General features: G+C 20.1%; 3 protein-coding genes across 3 annotated transcripts; 1 reads left to right on the forward strand and 2 right to left on the reverse strand.

Annotated features, from left to right (window-relative positions):
• Window positions 1-187: 187 nt before the first annotated feature.
• Window positions 188-988, reverse strand: MKS88_001808 (uncharacterized protein; the record flags this gene model as incomplete). The annotated part of the gene is made up of 2 exons (XM_067214769.1): window positions 188-339; window positions 460-988. The coding sequence occupies 2 exons, from the start codon at window positions 986-988 to the stop codon at window positions 188-190; spliced, it is 681 nt and encodes a 226-aa protein (XP_067074114.1).
• Window positions 989-12,086: 11,098 nt separating this feature from the next.
• MKS88_001809 (uncharacterized protein) lies at window positions 12,087-12,576 on the reverse strand (the record flags this gene model as incomplete). The annotated part of the gene is made up of 2 exons (XM_067214770.1): window positions 12,087-12,250; window positions 12,363-12,576. The coding sequence occupies 2 exons, from the start codon at window positions 12,574-12,576 to the stop codon at window positions 12,087-12,089; spliced, it is 378 nt and encodes a 125-aa protein (XP_067074115.1).
• Window positions 12,577-16,812: 4,236 nt separating this feature from the next.
• Window positions 16,813-17,793, forward strand: MKS88_001810 (tryptophan-rich antigen; the record flags this gene model as incomplete). The annotated part of the gene is made up of 3 exons (XM_067214771.1): window positions 16,813-16,899; window positions 17,012-17,398; window positions 17,563-17,793. 3 exons carry the CDS (start codon window positions 16,813-16,815, stop codon window positions 17,791-17,793), a joined length of 705 nt encoding a protein of 234 aa, XP_067074116.1.
• Between the last annotated feature and the right edge of the window lie 606 nt (window positions 17,794-18,399).

Here is an 18,399-nt window from a genome sequence, read left to right on the forward strand (position 1 = left end):
ATAATATATAACAAATATTGGAAATGTATATATTATAACTTTATTTTATACTTCCATTATAAAAAATAATAATAAATTATTAAGTTCCATAAAGTACTATTATTTTTATAAAAGAAGAATTTTTTATTACATTATATAAAAACATAAATAATTTGATTGTAGTCAAGGGTATTAAGATTAAAAAAACCTAATCATCAGGTATAGCTCTTGACACACCATGAGTAACTGCACTCTCAAAGTTTTGAGTAGCAGTTCTATCGCATGGAGAATTAGTATCATTCTTAGCGTTTTCCACAGTGTTTTTCAAAGAAATTGAAGTCATATCTCTTTCTAGAGAACCTTCAGGGACATTTAAAACAATATTTGTTTATATCGTTAGATTCATTATCATTAACCATAGGAATATCTACTGATGCCGTACTCTCATAAACTTGTTAATATCAGTTTTTATATATATACCTATATTAGTTTTTTTCCTAACCCTTTTTTCATTTTCTCGTGATATGTTAGGATAAGATTCTTGAGTAGCTTGTGAATATTTATCGTAAATCTGTGAATCACCTTGATATGTAGGAGGAACAAACTTAGAGCCTGCTGACTGATTTACACCTTGATATGTAGGAGGAACAAACTTTGAGCCTGCTGACTGATTTACACCTTTATATGTAGGAGGAACGAAAATAAGATCTAATGAATTAGAAACGCGCGTCCAAGGAACAACAGCAGGAGGAATATCATTCCCAGAATAAAATGCCTTAGGATAAGTGCCATCTTCGGATTCAGATTCATATTCTGAATCTTCACTACGACCTTCTATTTCTTCTCCGCCACTCTCTTCTACTGACGATTCTGTTAATTCCTCGTCCTCATCAGGTAACGCTGAACAGTTATTTCTCACATTTTGAAACACATGAGGACCATCTCCATTATTATAATATGGAATAAAATTCACAGAACTAAAACCATTATGCTCTCTACCTCTCTCCATAATTATATTAATCAGAATGTCAGTAAAATATATTGATTATTGTACACTATTATGATAATTTGAATATATTATTATAAAGAATTTCACGTTTTGATCATTTTCTTTTTTATAGAACAATGTATGCAGTTATAATTTGAACTATCTGATGTTTTTCGAAAAATAAACAGTTTAGAAATTGTGTTTTTGGATATAATATAAGATGAATAATTATATCTACACTTAAACAGATAAATATGTTTTCAAACATAGTAATATCATCATATATATTGCCAATTTTAAAAGATTTATATTATGAAATTAAAAAAAAAATGGAATTCCATGCTATGTTGTGTTGTCATTAATAATAAAATTCAAACAATTAGGATTAAAATATAAATAACAGTGAAGTACTCATATGATATCAGAATTAATTTTATTAACGAGTATTTTTAAAATAAATGAACGTAAATTTAGTGACCTTATAAAATTTGCAAAAACATTGTTTTCTAAATAGTAAACAAAATAATGTTTAAAATAAATAAAATATTTACTACTCCATTTTTAATATATTTAAAACAACAGAATAAATACTTCATAATAATAATAATGATGCTATTCACCTAAATATAATTCACAAATAAAAATATTAATAATTTAATAAATGCATAAAATAATATTCAAATTTTAATTACAAGTAATAAAAAAGGAATATTTGAGTTCTAATATGTATAAGCCTAAGTCTGCATGCCATAATATATTTTTGTGAAATTTGAATGTATGTGAAAGTTATTGCAGTATAAACATCAACTAATAAGACAACCTATTACAAATATATGTAAAAATAAGCTTAATTCTGAATTTAAATATTTAAGTATTTTTTTATTTGTTTATCTATTTATATGTATATTGAACATATTTTTCTACAATAAATTATAATTAATATATAGAAATAAAATGCAACTTTTTTTTTTCTTGTGAATAATTCTTCTATATTTAGCATTTTAAAGCTATATTTATTTATATATGAATTATATTATTAACGCGCTCTCTGAAATATTGCCCTAATTCAGAAGTTTGTCGTCATAATTTTAACATCACATATATTATATATATACAAATACAGCTAAATAAAAAACAAATAATACTATAGAACATATTTAAACACTTAGTAAATGATACTTATTATTTGTATAAAAAAATTTTATTATTATTTTTTTTTTTTTAATTAAATAGCTTTGCTGTTAAAAATAGTTTTAACGTCTTGTGGTAAAGAATCACTTTAATATTCTTTTTTTTTTTTTATTCTACCTTATAAAAAACTTATAACTTTAATATTACTGAGTTTTAAAACTTTCTTCATATAATATATACATTTTTTTAATTATTATCAAAGTTTATGTTATTGCTTACTGAAAATAATTTCTGCAAGAATAATATATATGTATTTTTATTTTATAATACTAGTAATAAAAAAAAATGACATTATTACGAAGAAAAATGGCTTGAAATAAATGAGAAAAGTTCTATTACTCTTTATTAATCGTTATAATATAAGAAAAAAATTAATTATGTATCAATTTATAATAATCTATTTCCTATATATAATATGTTTAAATATGCCTTCTGTTAAAGTATTATTAATTATTTTAAGTGCTACAGAAAAATAAAAAATTAATATGATTAAAATAAATATGAAAATTTAGAAATATATATTTATAATGAGAATTATATATACATATAAATTTTTTTAAAGTAAGAACTACGAACGTTGAAAGTTAAACAGCGGATTTGGAAAATATGTAATTAAGCTTAAAGTGTCCTATAATAATATACTAAACATAGAAAATAAAATATAATATACTTCAACATTAGTACAATATAATTCGTGAAAATATAATACCTAGTGGGATGAATGACGAATTTTATAAACTGTACATTAGAAAAATACAATTTTGCAAATAAAAAGAACATAATATAAAGAGGCAATCAAATAATACAAGGAAGAAATTGTCAAAAAAATATATAAAATTATTGAAATGCTTTATTACTAGTACGTGTTGCACACTACACTACTATTTAATTATTGTGCATTATCGGATCTCACAAAATAATAATTCATTTATTGTAATACAAGTTATCCATCATTTAACAAAAATGTTTCATAATATATAATTATTGTGGAATAATTAAACATATTTAATTTAAAACAGATGTAAAATTTTTATGTATCCAAGTTTTTTCTTAGAACCTTGTTTTCATGAGTTATGTATTTTTGAGGATTCAGCAATTTGTAACAAATAACTGAGTATAAAAATTTCTCTATTTAACACATCATATATAAAAAAGTACCAACAACTTATTGTAAAATTATATGATAATAAAATAAAAAGTATATAAAAATATATATTAGAAAAATAACAAAAACAGTAACAATAAATTAAAAATGTACTTTTAACACAAGGACAAGTATATTGTGTATTATATATTATGAACATAAGTAGAAATGAATTCTTATTACTTCATTTTATAAATTTATAACTTCACAAATATTTATTTGCACTTAGAAAAATAGAATTCAATGAATTATAATATATAACAAAAAAATATATATATTACTTTGCATTCACAATTCACAACAAAAAAAAATATAAAGTTCACATAGATATATTGTAACTAATAATAATTCATTTAAAATATATTTCAAATATAATTTAATTACATATTTATTTATTCTTTAAAAATATATGCATTGTCAAAATATAATAATACAGCTATATTGTATAAATATTATATGATAACACGTACATTTATTTAAGGAAATTAAAACATTGAATCTACAATAAAAGCTTATAAATATCATCTGCGTTTTATTTACAATTTTATTTTTAAATAAAATTTCATTTATTTATTGTTATTAATGTTTATATAGATAAGTGATAAAAGTATTTTCGAAAAGTATTATTGCAAAATATCATATTATTATTTAACATCAATGTTTGAAAATTTATTAAAAAGGCAATAAATGTAACCGATAAATTTTCATAATAAAACTTGCACTATGTAAATATACCCATATATTTCCAATTTATATTGAAACTATGTTATTATATTAGGAGCATAAAAAATTTAGAGTTGCTATTTCTCTTTGCCTAATTGTGAAGTATATAAATTTTATAAATATTTTTCTTATTCTAATTAATTAAAATATTTATACCTTTGTTGTTATATATATATATATATATATATATAAAAAGTTAATACAAAAAATAGAAATATTATTTATGATGAAAACTATAACGCTACAGAATATAAAATATTGTTTTTCCTATATTTTTTAATGCAACATATTATATTGTATAACGTTTTTTTCCATTCAACGATAGGCAAATATTCAAGTTTTACATTTATAATTAATTGTATATTGAAATTATTTCTATGTTATAAAATAGCAATTATTAAAAATAGTCGAAGTATATATCGTGATATATTTCTATAATTTATTTAATTTCAAAATAGAATTTCTATATAATGAAAAATTGTGAATAATCCTTGCATAATAGATTCTATTATACATAAAAAAAAAAAATAAAAAAAAAAAAAAAAAAAAAAAAAAAAAAAAAAAAAAAAAAAAAAAAAAAAAAAAAAAAAAAAAATAAATAAATAAATAAATAAACAAAAAAATAAAAAAAATAAAAAATAATAAAACATAAAAACAAAATAACAAAAAATAATAAAACATAAAAACAAAATAACAAAAAATAATAAAACAAAAAAATGAAAAAACCAAAAAAATGAAAAAACAAAAAAATGAAAAAACCAAAAAAATGAAAAAACAAAAAAATGAAAAAACAAAAAAAAAAAATTATTTATCAATTTACTAGATAAAATAAAAAAAAATAAAATATAAAATTTAATTAAAATAATACTTTTCATTTGTAAAAAAATATAAAACTAACAAGTTTTAATTATTATAATATGATATTCTACAATATAAATTATTATGTTTACATACTTTAAAGTAAGGTAAAAATATTTAAAAAAACTATACAACTAAATCAGAGAAATATTATAATTAGATTTATAGTGGCATTTTCTTTAATGACTTTCTGATATCTATATTTTTTTAATTAACGTACTGAATAGTTTTTTGTGACAAATTAATTAAAAAAACTATGGTATTTTTACAATCTATTAAACTTAAATATAAATTTTAATAAAAATTTAATAGAACAATATATTCATATAATTTTATATATCACATTCGATTGAAAAAAAAATGAAGCATCAAATTTGTACATGGTTATATTATACCTCCATTTAATAATATGAAAATAAATTGTTTCATAATTTTTAATTTGTCACTACGATTAAAATAAAGAAAATAAAAGTAGAAATAATAAAAGGACAAAGAAAACATTCATTAGAAATATTGCAGCAATAATTATCATCTAAATTTTGAAATAAATATAATATATAAGATGGACAACTAAATATTCAATGAAAAGGAGTAATAATATGCTTTATGTTGTTACATAAATTATTTTTATGTTAATTATACAATTAATGATTTGTATTTTTTTCCATTATTTCTATTTTTAATATTTACTACTTCAATGCCATTTAATAAAAAGAAGCGTTTTATATTATATTCTTAGAAAAAAGATGTATGTATTATATAAAAATTATAAATACTTATATGTTCCTTCTCTATTAAAAATTAATAAATAATTCAAAAGAAAATTATATTTTTTTATTTTACCAAATAAACTCATTGAAAATATATATTTCATTAATAATAAATAACTGCACTTCAGCTGAATTGTTAACTAAAAATATGCTCAATGAAGATATTAATTCAAAAAAAAAAAAAAAAAATTATTTTATTAAATGTTTTTAAAGTTTATTCTATATTCTTATGAATAAAAAAAATTATTAAAGCTACTAAAAAAAAAGAAAAAAAAATTATGGAAGAATATTTTAACAAGTAACATATAAACTGTTTAAATATTTTTACATATGGCTATAACACACACAGAGGAATTTTTTAATTGTATATAAAAAATTTTAAATGAGTACATTTTATAAAGTTTTAGTTCATCAAATAATTATTTAAAAACAGAAATTTAAATTAATCATTTTATCAACTAAAAATTATTAAGTTCTTCTCTTAAAAATTTTCACCTTATTTACTTCTAATTTTTGGTTATGCATTCTCTGATATTGGGCACATCAATATAACTAGTATTCCTCATTTTTATTATTTTTCTGTATTATTATATATGATGTCTTATGGTTACATGATGTGTGGATATGAAAGATAAAGAAGTTTAGAACAATGAATTACAACAACAGTTCGTAATTATTTGTATTTTTTTGTTTGTTAATTACTATGTAAAGAACATCCAAATGTGCTATAATACTATTCACAAAGAAAATTTTATATTCAAAATTTGCATTTATTTTACAACTCTATAGCATTAATAAATAAAACTTTTAAATAATGATAAAAAAATTTGTATTTTTTTAATAAATTAAAATTAATTCTTCATATTATTTATTAAAGACAATGTAAAACTCTAAACAGTATTTATATATTATATAATAACTCAAATATTTATCTGAACGTACAATAATCTAATATATTTATACTGGAAGGAAACATAACATCACTTATTACTACTTTTTTAAATAATACGTTACATTAAAAGAACGAATATTATCTTAAATTTTCTTTAATAAAAATATATTATACACATATTTTTATTTACTATATATATTTTACAAGTGTTAATTATAATATAATTTTTTCATTTATGAACTTAACATGCAATGTAAACGTAACATTTTTTATTTTATTTTAATTTAATTATTCATTTATTAATTTATATTTCTCTGATAAATATAATAATTCCTACACAATTAGAAAAAAGAATAAAGATATATATTGATATATATGATTACGTGATTTAAATATTAAAAATTACGTAATGTTGCATCTTCCGTATTGAACCTTCATGAATGCATCCTTAAAAATATTACGAATAATTTAATCATATTAGAATGTTTTTTATTATATCCATTATTGACTCCTATAAATCTTTCTACACCTACTGATAACATTACAATAATATCAATATCACTTAATATATTTTATGTTAATTTTAATAAAATATTCACCATATGCACTATTTTATAGTATTCAATGAACAATTAAAACAACTCTCCTTTCCATTAAAAGTGCCTTCACTACAAATAACATCTTTATTTTCCTCTTAGTTTATTGTTAATGAAATGAATATTTATTTATTACTTTATTGTTTTTATTATATATATTATTACAGATATAATATTAATTTTGATAAGCTCCATAAATATAAATTCGTTCTATTCTGCATTCATATCTTTTTAAGAATAATATATGTATTTGCCATCCAAATGATTTAAAAATTTATTTTTCTCATTTATAAATATAATTAAAGCTACAATTCGCTTATATTACTGGCTAATATTTAGTAAAGCTAATTCAACTGAAATTCTGTAATATTTTATAATATATTATTCGGTAAAGAATTATATAATATAGATTATTCCTAAAACAATCATCTAAATATTAAAAAAATTCGTTTAAAAATTCTTCCATATTATCAAAATTAATATTATAAAGTTTTTTTTTTTTTTTTTGTATGCGAGAATATGGAAAACATTGGCAAACGGAGAAAATTAATAAAAAAAAAAAAAAAATTGAAAGTATAAAGTACAAATAATATTTTTATTTTATAATAATGAATTTTTGGTTAACATAATATAAATAGTAGTGAAAAAAATTTATAATTTTCAATGTATTTTGTATTTATCTCATGCAAAATGAAAAAAATCAATAATTATAGAACATATTATTACTCACTAATATAGGTGCATTAAATATTAGCGATTTTAACATGTTTATTCCTAATAATAATATATATAAATAACCTTTTTTCCCTCAAAAATTATTTTTTTGGGTAACGATAGGATACTCTCAAATAGTTTTACAGAACTTGGAGGTTGTGATGTACAAGTTGTAGTCTTGACTAAGTCAATCCTGGGTTTTTCCTTGATACCCTCAGTTATTTTGGGGGTGCTTACTGTTTGTTCTGCAGAATTTTCATATTGAAGTATTATTTTTCTATTTTAGATAAAGAGATCATAAATTAAGCAAATGCATTCATTTAATGAATACATAGGTCTCCTAAAATAGTGATTAATAAATACTTGAATCCACAGAAATATAATTAAGTTTGAGCGATCATATAAAATTTTTTAGGAAGAGAGTTTTTATTATTTCTAATTAAGTTTTTATATACACTGTCTTCTTACTATTTACATAGTTGTTCTCATATAAAATACAATAAAACACTACCTATAATGTAGTCAAAATACTTACTGTAAGAATCACCACTATTTTTGAGAGATTTCTCTACGACGAAACCAAAACGTTCAGTGTAATCTAACAATTACTTCTCTCCTTTGTTATCCATAACATACAAAGATACATCAAGATGTTATTAACTTTTATTGGTAAGGTATTTGTCATCAATAATCTTTTCCACAATTTTCAAAGGCCAGAAATAATTTTATCAGAAACTAAATTGAGATATCTATTATTAAGATGCTTAAATACTTATTTGTGTAACATTTAACTCAAAGAATAACAATTCTTATTATTAATATAAGTATTATGACTCTGCATATTATATGTAACTGAAATGATCCCTTCAATTTTGAGACAAATATATTTATCTTCATGATATCCATTACGGAAACCCCTTATCGATTCCTAATATTTATCATTTTTATCTTCATCCATATCACCATTTAATTTATTGTAAAAATTAAATGGAAATAAACGATCTAATTTTTGTTTCTGAACATTAAAAAGGGAAAGTAAAATATAATGATATATAAATGTATATTTTCCAAAAAAGGTACATGTTTAACAAAGAATAGGTAGATTATTCAATTAAAAGAGGAACCAATTATTATTTACAATGAAAAATTATATAGTATTTCTACTGCTTCAGAAGCTTCTCTTGAACCTTTTTGCATATGACTTAAGAGAAAGAATAAATTTGATTCTTTATTGAGCACATATTTCTGGAAAATAAAGCATGTAATTTTTTTATATATTTTACATAAATATTACTAATTTATTTTAAATATTTGCCAAAAAATTTTAATAAATAATAATTACATAATATTCACTATTGAATATTTTAATATAGTCTAACAACTTTGATTATTAGCTAACATTATTAATTCGGTAAAAAAAATAAGATAATATTTAATTAAGTAATAATAATGAGTGAAAAATAAAGAAAAATAACTTGGTAAAATATTAGTTTACAAGTTTATTAAAAAAAAAAATTTTATTATTGCACAAAAAAATAGGGACTTATAGTTCTAGCACATGAGATATACCTTATGGGTTTAGTTTATTTTGATATTATTTTTATTAAAAAAGTACTTAACTTTTTTGAATTATAATATATACATATGTTAAATAGGTAATATATTTAATACTTATATAACTATATTACATTAATTACATAAACACCCGTACGTATAATCATTATATGTAAGTATTAATTCTTCGAAATTATTTATGTATAATTCGTACTGCATTTTTTTACTTGTTAATTCAAAATTTTGTTTACATTTATATAATAACTTTTATTTTTCAATGCTTATTTCATTTAATCTTAAAACTCTATGAAGCATTAAATCATTTATAATTATATGCTTTAATTTATTTGTATTCTTAACATATGGTAATCCAGATATCTAAAAGATAATAAAATTTCATTTATGCAGTGCATAAAAATATGTGCCCAAACATTGAATCTATATCGGATGTAGTAGAACTAGAAATTACAATAAATTTTGTTCCACTTAAATATCTTATAAAAATGAAACCTACATTATATTTTATAAATATACATTTAATATATTATAATATATATTTCATTACATTTACAAAATAGATACACACTTTTTCTTTTTCCTATTTTCTAAAAGATTACAATTCCATAAAAATATACTGCATATCGTCACATATAATTTTAAACATAAAAATAAGGTAAATGTAATTCTCACCTAACTATAATCTAGTTATATAAATATATATATATGTAAACGTTTCAGCACATCAAAAACATGACCATGTACGTACTTAAACCAATATGATAGTCATAATCATGATATAATTACTTTTTTATTTTGAACATTTTTTCTTTGATAATTAAAATTCCTAGCCCTAATATATTATGTATAGATGGAAGGTATTAAAACTTTTACAAAATTATCAAAATTTTGGTATTTAACAAATATATTTCCTCTGAAGGATAACATATTTTTCTTTATAATATTATTAATTCAAAAAAATTAAAAATATATACATAATTTTATATAAAAGAAATTCCTTTATATTATAGTTCTCATTTAAAAAAAGGCTAATACATAATTATTAGTATCTCAAATTTTATTCTTATGAAGATTAAATAATGAAAGAAATGTTAATAGTATGTCGTAATACAGGAAAAAGTCAGTTATTATAACCAGGATTAAACATTTGATGAAGTATAACACCTTTTAAATAATGAAAAAAAAAGTGCACACTAAAAGAATTTCTATGTCTAATAATATTTGTGTAATTAATCAGATTATACACTGATAATCATATTCTTTCGGAGACATTAAGATAGCATAGTCACTATAAGTGAGAAATAATAAATTAACTTAATCGTAAATTCCCCTAAAAAATATTTTAAACAAAACGTATAACTATCAGAAGAATCAGTATATTTTATTATCATTGTATTGTTTTTCCTATAGAACCATTTGATAAGCGCTAAAGATTACTAAAAACAGTATTTTTAATAATCATTAAAATGAAGTGTTTTATTATTTAAATAATTAATGTCTCTAAAAAATTAAAAACCATAAATCATTAACGAATTTACTAATCTTAAAAAATGCATCTAATGTTAATATTATTATTCTTCATGGGAAATAACTTATGCCTTAACTATAAATATTACGACAGCATAAAGTCCAATAAGATGATATAAGCATATATATTTGTATATATTACTACTTTTGATATTTAATGAACAAAAAAAAAAAATGAAAAATACAAATTATGGTAAAATTTTTAAAAGAATTATAAGTTTTTTTTTAATTACACGTATTCTTTTTATTTTTATGTTTTTTTATATTTTAAAAGGTATACTTACAAATCCCAATTTATATGTTTTCAGTTAACTTCGTTTTAATTCAATTTACGTTCTATATAACTTGCATGATCAAACTTATGTAATCTCTTATTCATTGTGCGTTGATGTGAATTTTCTGAATTGTTCAATGCAAATCTATTATTCTATCTTTTGTGAAGGTTGTCTCTAATTTTATTTTTTTTTACATTCCTTCTTGTGTAACCAGGATCTTAAATGAATGAAATTTTATTCAGGAAAAAATTAAAAAATATGTATAATATATATATTTTATATTTATAAAATTTTAATATAATTAATTATGAATACGAATATGAGGTATTTAGACATTTTAATTAAAATTGTTTACTCTTAAATAAAAGGACATATAGAGAAAAATATTAGGATTTAAACAATTAAAATATAAATATAAAAAAATTTTGTATTAAAAATATAATTTAAAATTTTTGAAGTATTAAAATTATGGACATTACTCATTTTTAATTAATCAAATATTTCATTTAAATTATGGTCATCAAATATATATTAAAAACTAATGAGAACAGGTTCCAGCGAAAATCTTGAAGTGTCCATGAGCTTGTTAACTTCCTTTTCTAACTTATTTGTAGATGTTTAATCTTCATGTTGCAATTTTCCTCCTTATTCTTTTATATTATATATGTATGTAGAATTTCAATAGTCATCTTTTTCTTTAACCTGTGGAATAATGGAGTCCTGTGCTTACCATTCAAAACTTCTTAAGTAATCTTTTCTTTGTTAAGAGTTCTGATAAACGATATTTTGTTCATTCATTTTCCTTTCATGTCCTTAAATTCTGCCGTCAGGGGAGGTCACTACACCTGATGAAGTACTCAGCATATAAAAATACTCTTTTTTTTTTCCCCAACCATTTTAGGATTAACAGACTTTTTTGAATGTTCATTTAGTTTAGCAACCTGTTCTTTTAATCTAGATATGAAAACACAGGAATTATAATTTATATCCCATATAATACAATCCTCACGTATTGTTTTATCTATAAAAAAGTCAAAACATTAGAAATTTTTACGTTTTTTTTTATGTTATTTCATATAATGGTTCAATGTAACAAACGCATTTAACATAATTATCATATTTCTCGATATTACAAATCATATTATTATTAATTGTATTATATTTAGTAAAATAATCAACCATATCATTCTTTTCTTTCATTTGCTCAAAATAAAAATTATATTCAAGTAATAAATAATTTTTATTTTGTTCACTATAAGTATTAATCTCTACAAAAATAAAGTTTTTGAATAATATCTCTTGTAATGTACTTATATTTAGTGATAAAATTTTTTCTTCTTTTTCCATATATCCGGTAAGTTAAATACTATTTATGATCATTCTCCTATGTTATCACTGAATTAATATTAAATATACCTTTAAATGTTTTTTTCAATCTTAACGCAGAGTTTACTAATACTATCACACTGAATTACGTATGAATTCAAATCTTTGCAATTTGCATTCAAATAAGATATATTAACCAAATTTTTATTCAATTATTTATATATTTCATGTGATGATAATCTATGTAACATAATATCTTTTAAATATTGCACAGAAATGCGACTTATATGAAAGCTTAGTTTTCTGTTATGAATATTAAGCGTTCTTCAAAAGAAATGAAACATTAAAATACTAATCCATTATATATTATTTCAAGGATAAATGAATATGCACTAAATATTAATCACTTAGTTTCGGCATTTTACTTTATGAAGTGTTAATTAGATAAAATAATAAATACTGAGACTCTTTGAGATCCTATATATATAAAATAAAAGCATATAATCTACTGGTATATTTAAATAAGTTTTGTATCCATTTTATTGTTTGAACAAGTGTTTTTCAATATCAGAAGTTCCTTAAATGTCTTTTAACATTAAGTTAAAGTTGTTCTTTTAATGTGACAAAAAATTATCTTTTTTATTTTAGAACAAAAAAAGTAAAAATAAGGTATACTACATTTTACTTAAAAAGTAATATTATATTGTATACGATTCATTCGTAAAATCCTAATTTATAATCATACTACATAATTATATTAATGACATATAATAAAACAAGTTATAAAATTTACACAAATATAAGGTGTGTACTTGTATTTATATGTGCATAGTTGATGATCTTACCTCAACATTTATAGACATCAATATAGGTTAGTACAATTTCCTATACAGACATAATAAACTTTTTTATTTAATAATGATATAACATGGCTTTAACTTTTAAATGTTGTAGTTATTTTAACTATTCTAATTTTTTTTTCTTATGTAGTTAAAATTATACTTTATTTTTTTACCATCTTCAAATAAACTTTTATCCTAAGGGTAAAATTTAAACAAAAGAAAAAGAAATGTTAACAACCAACAAATATATTAAAGATAAATAAATAAGGGCCATTTTATTATATAAAAAATATTTTATATTATAGCAGTTTATTTTAATTGTGTAATATTAGATATTGTAAATTTTTTTTAACTAAAAAATTATCCTATTTATTTATGTTCTTGTATGATACTAGTAACAAAAAAATTTATTTTATCTTGAACCAAATTATTAAAACGTATAAAATTCACATTGCTCTATAAAAATTATTAAATAAAGATTTAAAAGAAAAATATTACTTATCTATTTAAAATAAAAAAATACTTAAAAAAAATTCAGAATTAATTTAAAAATAAATAAAAAAAAGGTGTAGAATTTTTTTTTATTTTTAAAATATTAATAAACATGTAAATTTAATTAAAATTTATATACTATATATAACATAATTTATATTATGAAAATGTATATAAGGCCATATTTTAATTTTTTATTTGCATAATAATAATAAAGAAATAATAATATACATTTTGAAATTAAATCTTCTTGGTTGTTTCATTTATTCTTAATAGAAAATATATCCTATTATTTATAAAGACACTAGAAAATAAAAAAAGAAATATTCTTATACATTTTTGTTATACTTTGTAAGTGAATTTCATAAACCGTTTTCCTTATATATTATGTATTTCTCATTTTCATTAATATAAAATTACATATATTTTTAAATAAATTATTCTTATTAATAGAATATTGTGTGTATAGTGAAATACCACTTTCTTCTTTATTTACTACAGAAAAAAAAATTATATCAGTCTAAAACTTTTTTTTTTTTTGTCTTTTTTAAATTTTCATATATTATAGTAAATGTAATATAAATTTTTATTTTTAATACGCAAAATATGAATAACAAGAAGTTACATATATCTCAATTTTATATAAAAGGATTTATTATGAAAAAAAATAACATTTGGGGCGTATATTGTTGTATAAGGCCTGAATAAACTGATATTATATAACTGTAGTAATGTAATGAGTATTATTACATTTTAAAATGAATATCTATACTGATATATATATATATATATATATATATATATATATATATATATATATGTTTTAAAAATGTAGATGTATAATTAATAAATATTGGTATAGTTGTATTTTGACTCATATGATACTGTGCAACCTCTAAATTCTAATATAAGCATAGTGATATATTGGCAATAAAATATTTAATTGATTTTACTTTTTTTTCTAAAGTTTTCCTAAATAAATTATTAAATAGACTTTCAACTTATTTTTTTGTCTTGCACAAATACAAATTATGCATATTTCATATTACATTAATAGGTTTTTATCTATTTCCATATTTAATGGTTATTTTGGTTAATACAAGATATTTATTTTTATTTTTTTTAAATATGCATAGATTTTTAATAACTCTTTAGTATAATTAATATATATCCATAATATATATTCACAAAAGCAACTGAATGTGCACGTTGCTATTTTGTATAAATTGTATCTATTATTATTTTTTTTTCTTTCTAAGGAAAAACCTTAACCATAAACCTCTTTAATTATTAAATTTTAACAAATACTTCAAAAACAAATTATCTCATTATTCTTCTATGTTCTTATACTTTCCTTTATTGTAATTATACATGTAACCATATTTGTTAAATGTTACATATTATTTTCATTTATCTGTATTTTACCTTTGCAACCATTCCTAAAGGAAAAAACAATCATAATCCTAAACGCACAAATTTTAATTTGTTTCATCATAATTCATTATATATGGAAGATATATAAAATATTTTGTTCCCTATTTTTATAATTTTTACTTTTAATAAGCATTTTACTAAATAAAATTTGATGCACATAATGAAAAAATAAATCCACTGAAATATCATTTTTTAATATTGTAAATAGGATTACATTCACCAAAAAAATTGTACACTGCAAGCAAAATTTTCTTTGCATAGAAATCTTATTCTTATAAGAAAAGAAGCGTTCAATGAAAAATATTCAAAAAGTGATATTATGAAAAAAACATAATAAAATGAAATTAATAAATATATACATCTACATTTAAAAGGTTCGGTAAATTAATAGATTAATAAAAAATTTAAGGAATCAATAAATCAAAAACATTTAATTGTTAAGTTTGAACACACGAGGTACACATAAATTTTATCAAAAGCAGAAATATTCAAAAATTGAATACAATTATGTAGTGGAGTTTATATTACTACTGAAATTTTAATTAAAAAAAAAAAATAACAGGAAGAACAAAGAAAAAAAATATATTTTTTTAAAAGTAAAAATATTATATTTTTATGAACTATGGTAAATTTTTATATATATCTTCTTACTAGAGGTTGTTTTCTTTAATTATTTTTTATAAATATTCATGTTACATATTTTTTTTTAATTTATTTGTTGTCATGATATAATTTTTATAACTTTAAATTTGTTTATCTTTGTACTAATGAGTAAAAAAAGCATTGTGGCTATTTTAGCACCTTAAAAAAAAGAAAAAATTAATTGCTAAAAAAAGGTTTATTCATAACTATAATTATATTGTATAAGAAGTAAATATAATTATAAATAAATAGAAACAGTCGAAAAAAAACAAAAAACCAAGTACTGTAATTATAATTACACTTTGTGGACATCTTTATATTCATATTTTTTTCTTAATTATTTTGTAAAACTGTTCTATTCATTTTTTCAGTGAAATTCTGTTACAAAAAAAAAATGTAAATGAAATATTATTCAAACAATTTTTATGCAGGTTGCAAAAAAAATTAAAAATAAGACCATATATTTTAATTTTGATTAATTTTTTAAATCACTTAAATCTTTCATGAAATAAATTTTTAAAGCATTGATGCTACAATCATATATATTTATTTAATTATTTGGTATTTAATTGCCTTTCAACTGCAAAATCATATCATTTTTAGTTAAATATATAAAGATATTTTTATTCCTTTACCAACTAGAAAACGAATTTTCACAAATTATAACTGATATTTATTTTCCTACATTCACAAAGAAATTATGTTAGCCTAATAAAGAACATTTTTTTTTTATTTTTATTAAAATATACAAAAATAAAAAACTGAAAACATTTATTATTATATCTTAGAAATTTCTATTCCTAGAAATATTACAATTATAGAAAATAATAATTATATATTATGAAATATGAAAGTACCGTACTTTGTTTTTTGCATATTTAGTGCATTCCCTATATTATCATATGCTGCTGATCCTTTAAAGAAATACCTTGATGTGAGATAAAATTAATATATAAAAAAATATGTAAACTTTCATTGATTACCTTAAAAAATCTATATTATTAATAGATATGAAAGCATTAATATTTTTTTTTAATTTTATGTAGTCTTCTAACAATCCAGTAAATGTATTTAATAATGTTCCACAAAATACCACGTTAAATAATGTAGAAAATATACCCAGATCAAATAATGTGATTATTCAAGAGGAGTGGAATGAGTGGATAAACGAATTAGAATTAGACTGGAGAATTTTCAGCACTCACATGGAGAATGAAAAAAACGTGTGGTTTGGTGAGAGAGAAAAGCAGTTCAAAGAATTCTTAAAGTACGTCGAAGATAAATGGATGAATCATAATGAAGATATTGAAAAAGAACATAATTGTAATATTTTAAAAAAATCTATAGCCTGGGATGATGATGATTGGATAAAGTGGATTAACACAGATGGGAAGGAATTATGCAAAAAGAATGGAAAAATTGGATTACTAAAAGTAAAATGAGTTTTTATAAATTGATTGTGAAAGGATGGTTTAAATGGATTAATACCAAAATTAAAGCATGGCTGAAACGTCATTGGGAAATTAACGATAATGATAATGCTCATCTCCAAGATTGGGAGCATGCACCATTCACTAAAATATTATTTAATGCACAGAAAACAATGTGGTTCACGTATAATGAACAAATCATGGGCGAAAAAGAGAATTTGATGGAATGGTTCAGAAAGAAAGAAGATGAATTAGTAAAAAATGAATGCAGAAATTGGGTAAATTGGGAAAAAAAAAAAAATCAATTATTTAATGAATGGATGAATACTTTTTTTAACCAGTGGATAAATATGAAACAATGGAATAAATGGTTCGATAACAGCGCAAATTTAAATTAAAAAGGAAATCCTGGCAAGGAAAATAAATTCTAAATTATATTTAATAAGAAAATATTATTATATTTTTGTTTAATTATCAAGGCACATTTAATGTAATAACGGAAGTTCGTAGAATGAACAAGTTCAATAGTGTAAGTATAAAACCACGAAATTTTCAACAATCTGCTTATAGTATTTTTTGAATACACATTGCATTTGTCATTATAGAAAGGATAAAAAAAAAAAAAAGGAAAACTTGTTTAATCCACGAACGTAAGTAGTGTTATATAAAAAGTGTAAATGAGTTAAATATGCAATTTTTAAATTGATTACGCATGTTATTAAAACTAAATTGAACAGTTTTCTTTTCAAATATATATATATATATATATATTACATATATATTGGTTATTGCAATAATGTTTATTGGATATGTTTTTTTTTTTTTTTTTGGAGTAATACTGTTTTAATAATAAGAAAATACCTATTTTTTTAATAATTCTCATCCGTTTGTCATTAATTACACAGGATAAATATATATTAATATAAAATAATCCATAATATTTCTGCTTTTCACATTTATGTCTTTAATGATTTAAATATATATTATCCTAATGCTTCAGAATC

The sequence above is a fragment of the Plasmodium brasilianum genome, chromosome 7, assembly GCF_023973825.1.
Source record: "Plasmodium brasilianum strain Bolivian I chromosome 7, whole genome shotgun sequence".
Lineage (NCBI taxonomy): Eukaryota > Apicomplexa > Aconoidasida > Haemosporida > Plasmodiidae > Plasmodium > Plasmodium brasilianum.